This window comes from Macaca fascicularis, chromosome 16 (assembly GCF_037993035.2).
Source record: "Macaca fascicularis isolate 582-1 chromosome 16, T2T-MFA8v1.1".
Classification (NCBI taxonomy): Eukaryota; Metazoa; Chordata; class Mammalia; order Primates; family Cercopithecidae; genus Macaca; species Macaca fascicularis.
The window spans coordinates 74,352,062-74,367,538 of NC_088390.1; the positions used below are offsets into that span (position 1 = coordinate 74,352,062).

Consider the following 15,477-nt stretch of genomic DNA (forward strand, 5'->3'; position numbering starts at 1 on the left):
GGGGAAAGCATTTGTCACCTGTAGATCACATTCATGGAAAGTACTTCCCTTTACAACCCATCCAGTACTGGATAAATCTCAGAGGACTTAATATACATACCCTTTAATGCTCTTCTTTAATCTTTTAATTTGGTACAGCGCATTCTGGCTTCTGACTTTCTCTCTCATGCCACCTTCATCTCTTTCTGTACCTCCACACCCCTTCCCTCCAGTCATAAAACACTGGATGTGGTCTCTGAGAAGAAATGTGTACTCCTGCACACTATTCTCTTTAGTGTATTTGTGCCCTTTACCTTTGATCAGCAACTCCCATGCTCTTAACTTGTCCTTTGAGACTCCAGCAAAGCTGTGATCCTCATTCCCGAGCCAACTCATATGTCCCTCCCTTGTCCTTTCCTCTCTCAGCTCTGAGAACACAGACAGATTCTAGTTCACCTCTGTGTCCCCAACTCCTGTCACATAGTCTAACACATAGAAGATGCTCAAGTATTTTTTGAATGAATGCTTGAATGAGCAGACTTGCCATGCATGTGGTGTGTTCCTCCCCGGTGTTATTTCCATTTTAAAATAAGGATACTTTAAAGTCATTGTTTGACCACAGAGAATGAGGATGAACTTTTCCTTCCAAATAAATGTTTATTTGCTTTCTCCTATGACATTAAAGATCTCTAGGAATTACTATGGGGTATGGTCTGAAAGGGACAGACACTTTCCCCCTCTTGGGACATCCCTGCAGTAGTTAATATTTCCCCTCTGATTTCCCCTTGACCTGCTCTGTCCGGGTGAGAAGATTCATAGTGCAGTAACACAGCAGAGAGAGTAATGGTGTCACAAGTGGATATGGGAAGTTCAGAAGCTGCAGCAACTTTTTGGCTAGAGCTTTCCCTCTCACAGTGTTCATTTTTCCAACTGAATACTGTCAATAGAAAGCACTGCTTTCTACGCAGAAAGGGCGGGCACAGTGGCTCATGCCTCCTGTAATCCCAGCAGTTTGGGAGGCCAAGGCAGGTGGATCACCTGAGGTCAGGAGTTCGAGACCAGCCTGGCCAATGTGATGAAATTCCGTCTTTACTAAATATACAAAAATTAGCCGGGCGTAGTGGCGGGCGCCTGTAATCCCAGCTACTCAGGAGACTGAGGCAGGAGAATCGCTTGAAACCCGGTAGGTGCAGGTTGCAATGAGCCGAGATCGCGCCATTGCACTCCAGCCTGGAGCAAAACTCCATCTCAAAAAAATAATATACAAAAATTAGCTGGATGTTTGGGTGGGCGCCCGTAATCCCGGCTACTCTGGAGGCTGAGGCAGGAGAATCACTTGAACCGGGAGGCAAAGGTTTCAGTGAGCCAAGATCACTGTACTTCATTCCAGCCTGGGCAACAGAGCAATACTCTGTCTCTGGAAAAAAAAAAAAAGGGCATTGCCTTTTGCATGTAGAATTTTTGAGATTTACCTTCCACGTCTATTAGAAGAGGACATTATTTTTATTTTATAGGCTTTGTCTACACCATAATCAACCACTAAGTTCATTTAAGTATAGTGAAAATGTCAACAAAGTATTCATTTACACAAAAATATAATGAATTCCATTTTAGGACATGATATTTAATGCAGTTAAGTAAATTTATTTTGAAATACATTTTGAGTATTTTTAAAGAATGTCTAAAACGTTTAATAACTCCATACACAATGTTTAGAAACAAACATGAACACAGAGAGATTTGTCTGTTGATAAGTAATACGGTCTTGTCCTTTCTCTTTCTTTTTTTTTTTTTTTTTTGAGATAGAGTCTCGCACTGCTGCCCAAGGTGGAGTGCAGTGGAGCGATATCGGCTCACTGCAACCTCCGCCCTCTGGGTTCAAGCGATTCTCCTGCCTTGGCCTCCCAAGTAGCTGAGATTACAGGCGCCCGCCACCATGCCCAGCTAATTTTTTGTATTTTTTTTTTTTTTTTTTTTTTTTTTTTGAGACGGAGTCTAGCTCTGTCGCCCAGGCTGGAGTGCAGTGGCCAGATCTCAGCTCCCTGCAAGCTCCGCCTCCCGGGTTTACGCCATTCTCCTGGCTCAGCCTCCCGAGTAGCTGGGACTACAGGCGACTGCCACCTCGCCCGGCTAGTTTTTTGTATTTTTAAGTAGAGATGGGGTTTCACCGTGTTAACCAGGATGGTCTCGATCTGCTGACCTTGTGATCCGCCCGTCTCGGCCTCCCAAAGTGCTGGGATTACAGGCTTGAGCCACCGCGCCCGGCAATTTTTTGTATTTTTAGTAGAGATGGGGTTTCACTATGTTGGCCAGGCTGGTCTCAAACTCCTGACCTCGTGATCCACCCACTTCGGCCTCCCAGAGTGCTGGGATTATAGGTGTGAGCCACTGCGCCCAGCTGGTAATTGTCCTTTTTCTAATATTTTATTATTCATTGTAGAATTCGAAAACTACACTAATGCTGTTAAAGTTTTATTAGTATTAGCTTTATTCATCATCCAGTTGTTCATGTTTTGAAGAACCACCATTTGGATGCAGAATGTTTTTGTCCATTTAGAAAGGTCTTACTAGATTTGTAAGATGTTTTGGGTTTAATTAAATTAAATTAATTAATTTATTTATTTATTTTGAGATGGAGTTTCACTCTTATCACCCAGGCTGGCGTGCAATGGTGTGATCTTGGCTCACTGCAACCTCTGCCTTCTGGGTTCAATTGATTCTTCTGCCTCCAGCCTCTCAAGTAGCTGGGATTACAGGCGTGCACCACCATGCCCAACTAAGTTTTGTATTTTTAGTAGAGATGGGGTTTTGCCATATTGGTCAGGTTGGTCTTGAACTCCTGACCTCAGGTGATCTGCCCGCCTCGGCCTCGCAGAGTGTTGGGATTACAGGCGTGAGCCACCACATCTGACTCATTTTATTCTTTTAGAAAATTTAAACATTTTCAGGTTTTTTGTTTTTGTAAAAGTTAGGATTTTTCCTTCAAAACTCCTTTATCACATTTAATAACAATTATCTATTTCTCTATATTTGGTCCTCAAAATTTTCCTAACAGATATTTTGGAATTAGGTTAAATTTATAAAATCTTCATGAATTTTTGCCTTACCAACCTTACAATGAAACATTCTCATTTTATAAATTTATATGGCATTTAAAATGGATATCGACCCTTTTTAAAAAAAGTTAGGTACCTGTTATGCCTGTGAACAAAGTAGTTTTTCTTTTAAAGGACATATAATACCAAAGTCTTACAAAACCATATTATAAATACTGAAGTCCTAATGAGTACAAGAAACACAACCCTTCAGTTTAGTAGAGTGAATATGAATGTGTATGTCTGTGTGTATACATAAAGATATATATATATGGATTTCTTTGGTTTTCCTTTCAGGTATAGACTTCAGACCGTAAAGTCCTTAGCTGGAGTGAGCCTGATGTTACGGTTACTGTGGGCAAGTTTGAGATGGGATGACATGGCGGCCAAGGCTCCTCCAGGAGGAGGGACTACACGGACAGGTAAGGGGAAGGGGAGTTATTTTCTAATTTAAGTTTAAAAGCCAAAATCACAGGCCAGGCATGGTGGCTCATGCCTGTAATCCCAACACTTTGGGAGGCCGAGGTGGGCGGATCACAAGGTCAAGAGATCGAAACCATCCTGGCCAACGTGGTGAAACCCCGTCTCTACTAAAAATAGAAAAATTAGCTGGGCGTGGGTCCCAGCTACTTGGGAGGGTGAGGCAGAAGAATCACTTGAACCCAGGAGGCAGAGGTTGCAGGGAGCTGAGATTGCGTCTCTGCACTCCAGCCTGGCAACAGAGCCAAGACTCCATCTCAAAAAACTTTTAACAAAAAGCTAAAATGACTTGCCTATTCACTTAATTTTAAGTATCTCTGTTTTCTTATTAAAATATAATGTACTGGGCACGGTGGCTCACGCTTGTAATCCCAGCACTTTGGGAGGCTGAGGCGGGCAAATCACAAGGTCAGGCAATCGAGACCATCCTGGCTACCACGGTGAAACCCCGTCTCTACGAAAAATACAAAAAATTAGCCAGGCATGGTGGTGGGTGCCTGTAGTCCCAGCTACTCAGGAGAATGGCATGAACCCGGGAGGTGGAGCTTACAGTGAGCGAAGATCGCGCCACTGCACTCCAGCCTGGGTGACAGAGGGAGACTGTCTCAAAAAATAAAAAATAAAAATAAAATAATAATAATAAAATATAATGCTTGTATTTTAAAAATACAGTTTCGGCCATGTGTGGTAGCTCTCACCTGTAATCCTAGCACTTTGGGAGGCCAAGGTAGGAGGATCACTTGAGGCCAGGAGTTTGCGACCAGGCTGGGCAACATAATGAGACCTTGTCGCTACAAAACTCTAATTAAAAAAGAAAAAAAAATCAACTAGGCCTGGTGACAGGTGTCTATAGTCCCTGCCACTTGGGAGGCTGGGGCCTGGAGGATTGCTTGAGCCAGGAGTTCAAGGTCGCAGTGACTATGGTCCACCAATGTCCTCCAGTCTGGATAACAGAGCAGAACGCTGTCTCAAAAAAAAAAATTGTTTTCACATACAGCTTTGTTGAAGTTTGGCACATGCTATAAAATCCTAGGGGCCAGGAGGGAAAGTTCAGATTATAAAATGAGTCACTTATGTGTGAACCAGTCTACATTTTTTAAAAGATATTTATTATTGTTTAATTAAAAATTTAAGACTTCTGGAGGCCTGTGCTTGCTGCTTCTGTCCTAGGCTTTTTATTGTTTTGATTGAGTATTTCCACCAGGAGCTCAGCTCTACCCAGCAGCATTTTGTTTCATTTAGAAATTTGCAGTGAGGAAGAAGCTCGGTATTGTTGCAGTCTAGCAGTGATCCTGTTAGATGTTAGTGATCCTGTTAATTAGTCAGATGTTTCCAAAAGTTTATTCCATGTGTGTCTTTTTGAAAGCACCAGATGTACCTTTTTAGTCTCTGAGTATTTCAGTTGGTTATTAATACTATGTGAATTAAATCACCATAGAAACATCCGAAACTGAAATCACAACAACAGAAATAATTAAGAGGAGAGATGTTGGTCCTTACGGCATTCGATCTGAATATTGTATCAGGAAAATCATTTGTCCCATTGGAGTTCCAGAAACACCAAAAGGTAAGGAATAGAAGGAATTATATTCTTTCATTATTAACCTGTTAGCCATGTATTTTATGAATTGAAATTTGATATTTTTTTCTTCTCTCTGTTCACCTTTTAAAAAAGAAATTTTTTACAACTGCCAAATTTTGGAAATGATATTAAAGTAATAAACATAGGAAGATTCTGGTAGACACACATTGATGCCTATAAGCCTTGTTCCAAGCACAGCAAAGGGCTATAATAATACCTCTTGTAGTTAAGATGTGAGACACTGCCTGACCACAGACCAGCAGCTCCTAGAGAGCAGCCATCTCGTCTGTCTGGTTTGTTCAAGTCCTGGTAACCAGTACCGAGTCTAATATGTAAGTGGGTCAATAAAGATTTCTTAAGGATTAAAACTATTGTGAAATACTTCAGTGCTCAAGCTAGAGATAATCTAAGAGGCATAAAGAGTTACTCAAGAAATGTTTATAGAGCACCAATACAATACGCACTGGGTGGCAAATACATAGAAGAATGAGATTTGGCCCCTAATCTCAAGGAAGCAAAGAAAAGCTTATAGTATTATAGTATCAGTGTTATATGTGTTGCAATAAGATAAGAGAGTAATGTTGGAAAAGAAGATTAACACTATTTTATAGATAATTATGAATGCTTAGAAAATTCATGAGAATTAAAAGTATTAGCACTAATAGGAGTTCATTGTAGTATCCAAATTGAAAATATATAAAGTCCATGTTATTTTATGTAAACAATAAAAATATTTAGGAGAAAACCTAGTAAGAAATGTATAAAAAGGCCAGGTTCAGTGGCTCACACCTGTAATTCCAGGACATTGGGAGGCCAAGACAGGTGGATTACTTGAGCCCAGGAGTTCAAGCCCAGCCTAGACAAGGTAGTGAAACCCCATCCCTACAAAATATACAAAAGTTACAAAAATACTGGTAACGTGCATGCCTGTAATCCCAGCTACTCAGGAGGCTGAGGCCTGAGAATCGCTTGAGCCTGGGAGGTGGAGGTTGCAGTGAGCTGAGATCGCACCACTTCACTCCAGTCTGGGCAACAGATTGAGACTCCATGTCAAAAAAAAGAAAAGAAAAGAAATACAGGCCGGGCATGTGGCTCAAGCTTATAGTCCCAGCACTTTGGGAGGCTGAGGCGGGCACTTCACTTGAGATCAGGAGTTTGAGACCAGCCTGGCCAGCATAGCAAAACTGCGTCTCTACTGAAAATACCAAAAATTAGCCGGGTATGGTGGTGCACACTTGTAGTCCCAGCTACTTGGAAGGGTGAAGTGGGAGAATCACTTATACCCAGAAGGCAGAAGTTGCAGTTAGCCAAGATTGTGCCCCTGCATTCTAGCGTGGGCAACAGAGTGAGACACTGTCTCCAAATAAATAAATAAATAAAAAGATAATGTCCTTAGATAGAAACATAGTGTTTTTATAAAAGTTACTTCTCCCCAAATGTATACACTTAATTTTTGAAACTTGATTAAATTAACTTGGGAGTTCTTGGAGAATAACCTTTTTGAAAAGAGCACTAATGAAGCAACACCTGTTCCTAGTGGATGATAAATTTTAGCTTAATTAAAACAGCAGCCAGGCGCAGTGGCTCACGCCTGTAATTCCATCACTTTGGGAGGCCGAGGCGGGCGGGTCATTTGAGGTCAGGAGTTCAAGACCAGCCTGGCCAACATGGTGAAATCCATCTCTACTGAAAATACAAAAATTAGCTGGATGTGGTATTACACACCTGTAGTCCCAGCTACTTGGGAGGCTGAGGCATGAGAATTGGTAAACCCAGGATGGGGGTATTGCAGTGAGCTGAGTTCACACCACTGTACTCCAGCCTGGGCAACAGAGTGAGATTCTGTCTCCAAAAAAAAAAAAAAAATCACAAGGTCATCCTGGCACAGAAAGAGCTCTGTTGATGGTCAGAGAAACAGATGGAAGATGTCCCTGACAGGCCTTCAGTCTCCTTGACCCCACAGCCTTTGATGCAAACCACTGCAGCCCCCTAAAATCACTTTTCTTTGATTTGTATCCCTTTGTACGATTCAGGTCCTGCTACCATTTCTGTTTCCTTCTGCTGCTTCCTTGTGATTGAATATATGGGAAGGTTCAATGCTTGTCCCTCCCTACTTTTTATTTTTTAAATCTTTTTATGAGGAGATTTTATCTATTCTTAGGTTTCAGATCTCCCCTTTATATTGGTAACTCTCACATCCCCCTTCTGTATGCGGTGATAGGGAAACACATATTGTTCACCCAAGTGTGAGAAGAACATGCTAGTCTTTTGTAGGAAGTTGAATTCGTGTTGGGGTCTGGAGGATGAATTGACATTAGTCAGATGAGCAGTGGGGGCTAGGAATAGTGCTCCAAGTAGAAGAAACAGGTTGTATAAAGGCTAATAAGCCTTTTATTTTGGGGGTCAGCAAACCACAGCCCATGAGCCTTGGCCTACCCTGCTTTGATAAATGAAATTTGATTGGAACACAGCCACATTTACTCACTTATGTGTTGTCTTTGGCTGCTTTCATGATACAAAGGCACAGCTGAGTAGCTTGCAGCAGAGACCATCTGGCAATTTAAGAGGAAAAGTTTGCCAACCACTATTTTTCATGATAGAAGATGCCAGAAGTACTTTAATTTTAGAAGCAATATTGCTTAAAATACTCTGATTTCCTTTCCAAAGAAACACCTACACCTCAGAGGAAAGGCCTTCGATCAAGTGCACTGCGGCCAAAAAGACCAGAAACGCCCAAGCAAACTGGCCCTGTTATTATTGAAACCTGGGTAGCAGAAGAAGAGCTGGAATTGTGGGAGATCAGGGCATTTGCTGAGAGGTAAGGAAATGGTTAATACCTGGTCAACTATTTGAAGATTTTATCACTTCAGAATCAGGAAATTACTTTTTTTTTTTTTTTTTTTTTTTTTTTTTGAGACAGGATCTTGCTCTGTCACCCAGGCTGGAGTGCAGTGACACAATCTTGGCTCACTGCAACCTCTGCCTCCCAGACTCAAGTGATCCTCCCCCCTCAGCCTCCCCAGTACCTAGGGCTATAGGTGCATGATACCAGGCCCAGCTAATGTTTGTAGTTTTTGTACAGAGATGGGGTTTTGCTGTGTTGTTCAGGCTGATCTTGAACTCCTGGGCTCAAGCGATCCACCCAACTTGGCCTCCCAAAGTGCTGGGATTACAGGCATGAGCTACCCTACCTGGGGTGAAAGAATTATCAGTTTAATCGTTTATTCAGTGCAGTAAAGTCCTAGCTTGACTTTACTCCACCTTTGATTTTAAGTGCTAGCGGTGAATAGTTTAGTAAGGTCCTCTCTCTCTCTTTTTTTTTTTTTTTGAGACAGAGTCTTGCTCTGTCAGCTAGGCTGGAGTGCAGTTGGCACGATCTCAGCTTACTGCAACCTCTGCCTCCCAGATTGAAGCAATTCTCCTGCCTCAGCCTCCCAAGTAGCTGGGAGTACAGGCATGTGCCACCACGCCTGGCCAACTTTTTTTTTCCCCCCCCAAGACAGAGTCTCGCTCTGTCACCCAGGCTGGTGTGCAGTGGCGCAGTCTCGGCTCACTGCAAACTCCACCTCCGAAGTTCAAGCAGTTCTCCTGCCTCAGCCAGACAGCCACCACCACGCCTGGCTAATTTTTTATATTTTTAGTAGAGATGGGTCGAACTCCTGACCTCAATCAATCCACCTGCCTCGGCCTCCCAAAATGCTGGGATTTGCAGGCATGAGCCACCGCACCCGGCCTGAGCCACTGTGCCCGGCCCTGGCTAACATTTGTATTTTTAGTAGAGATGGGGTTTCACCATGTTGGCCAGGCTGGTCTTGAACTCTTGACCTCAAGTGATCTGCCTGCCTCGGCCTCCCACAGTGCTGGGATTATAGGCATGAGCCACCTCACACAGCCAAATGTTTTATTTTTAAATTGAGATAATATCATACCTTTGTATGATGTGAAAATCAACCAGATTTCACTTATATTAGATGTTAGATGCCTAATAGGGTAGTTTCTGATAAGTTTCTCCTTTTTTTCCTGCAGAGTGGAGAAAGAAAAGGCACAAGCAGTTGAGCAACAGGCTAAGGTTAGTGAACAGAAGAAGGCAGAGGACATCAAGGCCCAAATGGAGGCTCTTTCAAAACAGCAGCTCTTGACTTCCCATCAGCCGGGGGAGTTGGTCCTGGTCCCACTTGACAACATACATACATTTTTTAGCCAAATTCATGCACACCCATGCACAGTAATGATACATTCTTGTGGGTTTTGGTGATTATTTTTTTGAGACAGTGTCTCACTATCACCCAGGCTGGAGTAGATCACAGCTCACCGAGCCTTGACCTCTCTGGTTCAAGCTATCCTCCCACCTCAGCCTCCCTAGTAGTTGGGACTACAGGCACACACCATCATGCCCAGCTAATGTTTGTATCTTTTGTAGAGATAGGGCTTCGCCATGTTCCCCAGGCTGGTCTCAAACTCCTGGACTCAAGCGATCCACCTGCCTCAGCCTCCCAAAGTGCTGGGATTTTAGGTGTGAGCCATTGCACCCATCCAGGTTTTTTTTTTTTTTTTTAAGTGTATCTCATGTATATCTTATTGTCATTATTTGAAAACAGCTCTGTGGATACACCAAGCTGTGGTTTTGTAAAAAGTGTACCTATCTGGAGGACATCTGAAATAAGATTTCTATTATTTATTATCTTTAGAGTTTCATGAGTAATTTCTGAAAATAATTTTTTCTTGTGAATTTCCAATCTGGAAGATTTCTGTGATCTATGAAAAAGCAAATTATACTAAAACTCCATAAGAGTTTGTTGTAATTGATTATTATAAAGTTAATGATGGTTTCTTGGTGTTTTCATACTATAAATAATGTGCCAGGGCCAGACGCAGTGGCTTATGCCTGTAGTCCCAGCACTTTTGGAAGTCTAAGGCAGGAGGATCCCTTGAGTCCAGGGGTTTGAGACCAGCCTGGGCAACATAGGGAGACAAACATAGGGAGACAAAAAACTAGCCGGGCGAGGTGGTGGGCGCCTGTAGTCCCAGCTACTCGGGAGGCTGAGGCCGGAGAATGGCGTGAACCCGGGAAGCGGAGCTTGCAGTGAGCTGAGATCCGGCCACTGCACTCCAGCCTGGGAGACAGAGCGAGACTCCGTCTCAAAAAAAAAAAAAAAAAAAAATTTTTTTTGAGACAGAGTCTCGCCCTGTCGCCCAGGCTAGAGTGCAGTGGTGCACTCTAGGCTCACTGCAAGCTCCGCCTCCCGGGTTCATGCCATTCTCCTGCCTCAGCCTCCCGAGTAACTGGGACTACACGTGCCCGCCACCAGGCCTGGCTAATTTTTTGTATTTTTAGTAGAGACGGGGTTTCACTGTGTTAGCCAGGATGATGTCAAACACCTGACCTTGTGATCCGCCTGCCTCAGCCTCCCAAAGTGCTGAGATTACAGGGGTGAGCCACCGTGCCCAGCCAATATATTACTTTTAAAAATCTATTTTAAATGATTATTTATGAAGATAGCTAACACTTCAGCTTTGAAGGCATATCCTCCAATAAATGAGTACTAATACATCTGTTCTATTTCTTTGCCTCTTTTTTTTTTTTTTTTTTAGGAGATAGGATCTTGCTCTGTTGCTGAGGCTGGAGTGTAGTGGTGAGATCATAACTCATTGTAACTTTGAGTTCCCAGGCTTAAGGTGATCCTCCGGCCTCAGCCTCCTGAGTAGCTGGAGCTGCAGACGCAGTACCACACCCACCTTTGCCTCCCTCTTTTTTTTTTTTCTTCTTTCTTTTCTTTAACTGATTTAATCAGGTGATGTCTCTAAGAGTTGAAAACTAAACTCTTTTTCTTCTGAGGAATGAGGAATTGTGTAAAGTGCTTTATATTATATTCAGGTATATAGGATAGGTACAAAAGTAGTTCTAAAAAAATTGGATGTGATGTCATAGGTGAGCAGTTTGCAAAGGCAGGAGATAGTGGTGCAGCATTGGAATTTGATTTTAGCAGACATCCCAGCGTCACCCTTAACTAGCTCTGTGGCCTTGGGCCAGTTCCACAACCTCTCTAGTCTCTGTTTCCTCAACTTATAAGATAATGAAGGTAAAGCATCTGCCACCAGGTTTGCAATAAATTTCACCTGTTGTTTTACATGTGTATGGTCATCACACCACTGTTGATAAGCTGTTAGAAAAGTTTAGCAATCTGTAATAAAGGATATACAGAATATCTTTAATAACTAGTTTAAAAGATCATATTATACAACTCTGTATAGTATAAAGTATTTTTCTATAAAAATATTTGTATAAGAAGTCTAGGAAAACTATAATTTTCAGCCTGCTTGATTGCAGATTTGCCAACTTTAATAATAGTGTCATTAACTATTGACATGCTTTTTATAGTTGGATAAATTAACATTACAGTGAAACAGAAACCTTTCACAGCTCCATTTGTTCTCAGCTCTGAATCTCAACACTGAGCAGCATGGTGTTTCTGTCTCCAGTAAGATTACCCACATCTCTGTTGTTTTCAGTCTGAAACCTTGGATATTTGTACAAGCCAGAAAAACTTGATAAAATATTTTCTGCTATGAACAGCTTAGTACTTTTAATGTAATATATGTGGTATAGAGATATGAAAATACTGCCTTCATAGATAGGTACCTTGGAGGAATTAAATATATGAGCCAGGTGCGGTGGCTCACGCCTGTAATCCCAGCACTTTGGGAGGCTGAGGTGGGCGGATCACAAGGTCAGTAGATCAAGACCATCCTGGCTAACACGGTGAAACCCCGTCTCTACTAAAAATACAAAAAATTACTCGGGGGGGTGGCGGGTGCCTGTAGTCCCAGCTACTCGGGAGGCTGAGGCAGGAGAATGTCATGAAACCCGGGAGGCAGAGTTTGCAGTGAGCCGAGATTGCGCCACTGCACTCCAGCCTGAGCGACAGAGTGAGACTCTGTCTCAAAAAATATATATGTGTATGTGTGCATATATATATATATATATATATATATATATAGCCTTCATCAAGAAATTCAGGTTTGTTTGTTTTTTGTTTTTTTTTAAGAGATAGAGTCACTCTATCACCCAGGTTGGAGTGCAGTGGCATGATCTCAGCTTACTGTAACCTCTGCTACCCGGGTTCAAGCAATTCTTCTACCTCAACCTCCCGAGTAGTTAGAATTACAGGCACGAGCCACAGTGCTCGGCTAATTTTTGTATTTTTTGTAGAGGTGGAGTTTCACTATATTGGCCAGGCTGGTCTCGAACTCCTGACCTCAGGTGATCTGCCCACCTCAGTCTCCCAGAGTGCTAGGATTACAGGTGTGAGCCACCGCAGCCAGCCATAAATAACGGTAAATTTATAGGGCATATATTTTTGAAAGTAAAATATTTCAGAAATGTAGTGGAATTAAGGTGAGAGAAATTGTGGACTTGTAGAATCGTATTGTTTTTATTTAGAACTATTTTGATTAATGTTTCCTCTCCCTCACTTTTTTAGAAACGACTGGAGCAGCAGAAGCCAACAGTGATTGCAACTTCCACTACTTCCCCAACGAACAGTACAACCAGTACCATCTCTCCAGCACAGAAGGTTATGGTGGCCCCCATAAGTGGCTCAGTTACAACTGGAACCAAAATGGTACTAACTACTAAAGTTGGATCTCCAGCTACAGTAACATTCCAACAAAACAAGAACTTTCATCAAACCTTTGCTACGTGGGTTAAGCAAGGCCAGTCAAATTCAGGTATACAACTATGATTAAGTAAAAGATTACTTTGGTTCAGGAAAAAGAATTTTCAACCTTTTAGCTACTGAAATGAAACATTTTTTTAGAAGATTGTTTTTCTTTTGCAGCCAGTTGAGCAAACAAGCTGTAACAGTTGGTTTGTTACAAATAATGTTCATAATATTACATTAGCAAACTCCTCTCTTACATTATTTCACTTTCAACATTTACATAGTTCACTTTGAGTGGAGAGGAATGTTTTTATTAAAAATACAAAATGAGCCACATTTCATGCATTGGTGCCCGTTCCTAGAAGTCACTACGTTGCTGGTTATTTTAAATCTAAAGCTTATTAAATGTCTTATACCCCATTAGCCACCAGCACAGCTGCCACATCTGCTACAACCATTGCCAGCACAGGTCAGACGTTCCAAATTACAGGCAATCCAGTCACTATGGCAGGAAAAGTAATTACCAAACTGCCACTTCCTGCAAACAGCAAGATTGTCGCTGTAAATGTGCCAGCAACACAAGGAGGTAAGGGAAATGTGAAGAGTTTTAATTCACATTTGCCAGATCATACTGTTGCCATTATTTTTCATCTCCTTTTCACTGATTTCAGTCCTCGGATCTCACATTCTATGTAGCCCACTATAAAACCCTGCCACACGTAGTTTCTCCTCAACAACCGAGCAACACGTAATGCTTTCTAATAAAGTGACAGTTTTTAATTATGGCTTCATCTTTTTTTAAGGCGTTGTTCAAGTACAGCAGAAAGTCCTGGGTATCATTCCATCAAGTACAGGTACCAGTCAGCAAACCTTTACTTCATTCCAGCCCAGGACAGCAACAGTCACAATTAGACCCAATACCTCAGGCTCTGGAGGAACCACAAGCAATTCACAAGTAAGAATTCTTACCGACTTACTTGGTTTGATGTGTTGAGCACATCACATTGTTTTTATAATGGCTTCTTCCAAGATTAATCCAACTCAGTTTCCTTTGCCTATTACTGCATCTGTGACAGAGTACTGATTAGGAAAAAAATCTGTTATATTTCTGATAAGTGAAAATGATACATGAAATTTTAATATTTAACATTTAGTTAATGACACATAAGTATGGTTTAAGAAGAAGAATAATTGCTTTCTAGGATTTTATAAAGAACATTTTTTTATGTAAAACAGTGGACAGCACTAGACCACCCAAGGAAGTGTGCTGTGTAGGCTCGCTAAGAAATCAAATTTAAAATCTGGACCAGGCGCAGCGGCTCACGCCTGTAATCCGAACACTTTGGGAGGTCAAGGCGGGCAGATCACTTGGGCTCAGGAGTTCAAGGCCAGCCTGGGCAACATGGCAAAACCCCGTCTCTACAAAAAATACAGAAATTAGCCAAGCGTGATGGTGCTCACCTGTAGTCCCAGCACCTCAGGAGGCTGAGGTGGGAGGATGACTTGAGCCTGGGAAGGGAAGGCTGCAGTGAGCTGAGATTGTGCCACCGCACTCTAACCTGGGCAATAGAGCCAGACCTTGTCTAAAAAAAAAATTAAAAAAGTAATCTACAGTACTGTTAACTAGTTTGTTATCAGCTGATATGTACACATATTAGATACATCATTTCTTTTTTTAAGACAGAGTTTCAGTCTTGTTGCCCAGGCCAGGAGCAGTGTCATGATCTCAGCTCTCTGCAACCTCTGCCTCCTGAATTCAAGCGATTCTCCTGCCTCAGCCTCCCAAGTAGCTGGTATTACAGGTGCCCACCATCATGCCTGGCTAATTTTTTTTTTTTTTTTTTTTTTTTTTTTGAGACGGAGTCTCGCTCTGTCACCCAGGCCAGAGTGCAGTGGCGCAATCTCGGCTTACTGCAAGCTCCGCTTCCCGGGTTTACGTCATTCTCCTGCCTCAGCCTCCCGAGTAGCTGGGACTACAGGCGCCCACCACCTCGCCTGGCTAGTTTTTTGTACTTTCTAGTAGAGACGGGGTTTCACTGTGTTAGCCAGGATGGTCTCAATCTCCTGGCCTCGTGATCCGCCCGTCTCGGCCTCCCAAAGTGCTGGAATTACAGGCTTGAGCCACCGCGCCCGGCCTAATTTTGTATTTTTATTAGAGACGGGGTTTTAACATGTTGGTCAGGATGGTCTCAAACTCCTGACCTCAGGTGATCCACCTGCCTCGGCCTCCTGAAGTGCTGGGATTACAGGTGTGAGCCCCCGCACCTGGCCCAGATACGTAATTTCTTTGTTACTAGTATGGAAAAGACTTAAAGTTTTGTAAACTAGTATTACGGAAAAGGTTTAAAGTTTTAAATTTTTGAAAATGTTCTGAACCTAACTATAGAACTGAAAATAACATACTTTCTAGTTTCCCTTTTAGACGGAGTCTCGCTCTGTCACCCAGGCTGGAGTGCAGTGACGAGACCTCAGCTCACTGCAAGCTCCGCCTCCCGGGTTCACGCCATTCTCCTGGTCTCGATCGCCTGACCTTGTGATCTGCCCTCCTTGATCTTACAAAGTGCTAGGATTACAAGCGTGAGCCACTGCGCCCGGCCCTGGTTTCCCCTTTAAAACTATGAAAGGGCCAGGGACAGTAGCTCACGCCTGTAATGCCAGCACTTTGGGAGGCTGAGGCGAG

General features: G+C 42.6%; 1 protein-coding gene across 33 annotated transcripts in view; it reads left to right on the plus strand.

The window, feature by feature from the left end:
* The window catches only part of BPTF (bromodomain PHD finger transcription factor), a 151,977-nt gene that overhangs the window by 88,465 nt on the left and 48,035 nt on the right, over positions 1-15,477 (plus strand). For 16 of the 33 annotated variants that reach the window (XR_012426038.1, XR_012426042.1, XR_012426039.1 and 13 more), the window contains 7 exons: positions 3,372-3,496; positions 4,993-5,121; positions 7,804-7,954; positions 9,163-9,205; positions 12,618-12,864; positions 13,222-13,383; positions 13,601-13,752. Coding sequence is in view for 17 of the 33 variants with exons in the window: in XM_015438741.4 (XP_015294227.3) it covers positions 3,372-3,496; positions 4,993-5,121; positions 7,804-7,954; positions 9,163-9,205; positions 12,618-12,864; positions 13,222-13,383; positions 13,601-13,752 (1,009 nt within the window). In the remaining 16 variants the exon portion in view is untranslated. The remainder of the gene's footprint in view (positions 1-3,371; positions 3,497-4,992; positions 5,122-7,803; positions 7,955-9,162; positions 9,206-12,617; positions 12,865-13,221; positions 13,384-13,600; positions 13,753-15,477) is intronic. The other 17 variants (XR_012426040.1, XR_012426045.1, XR_012426043.1 and 14 more) reach the window with 3 other exon arrangements.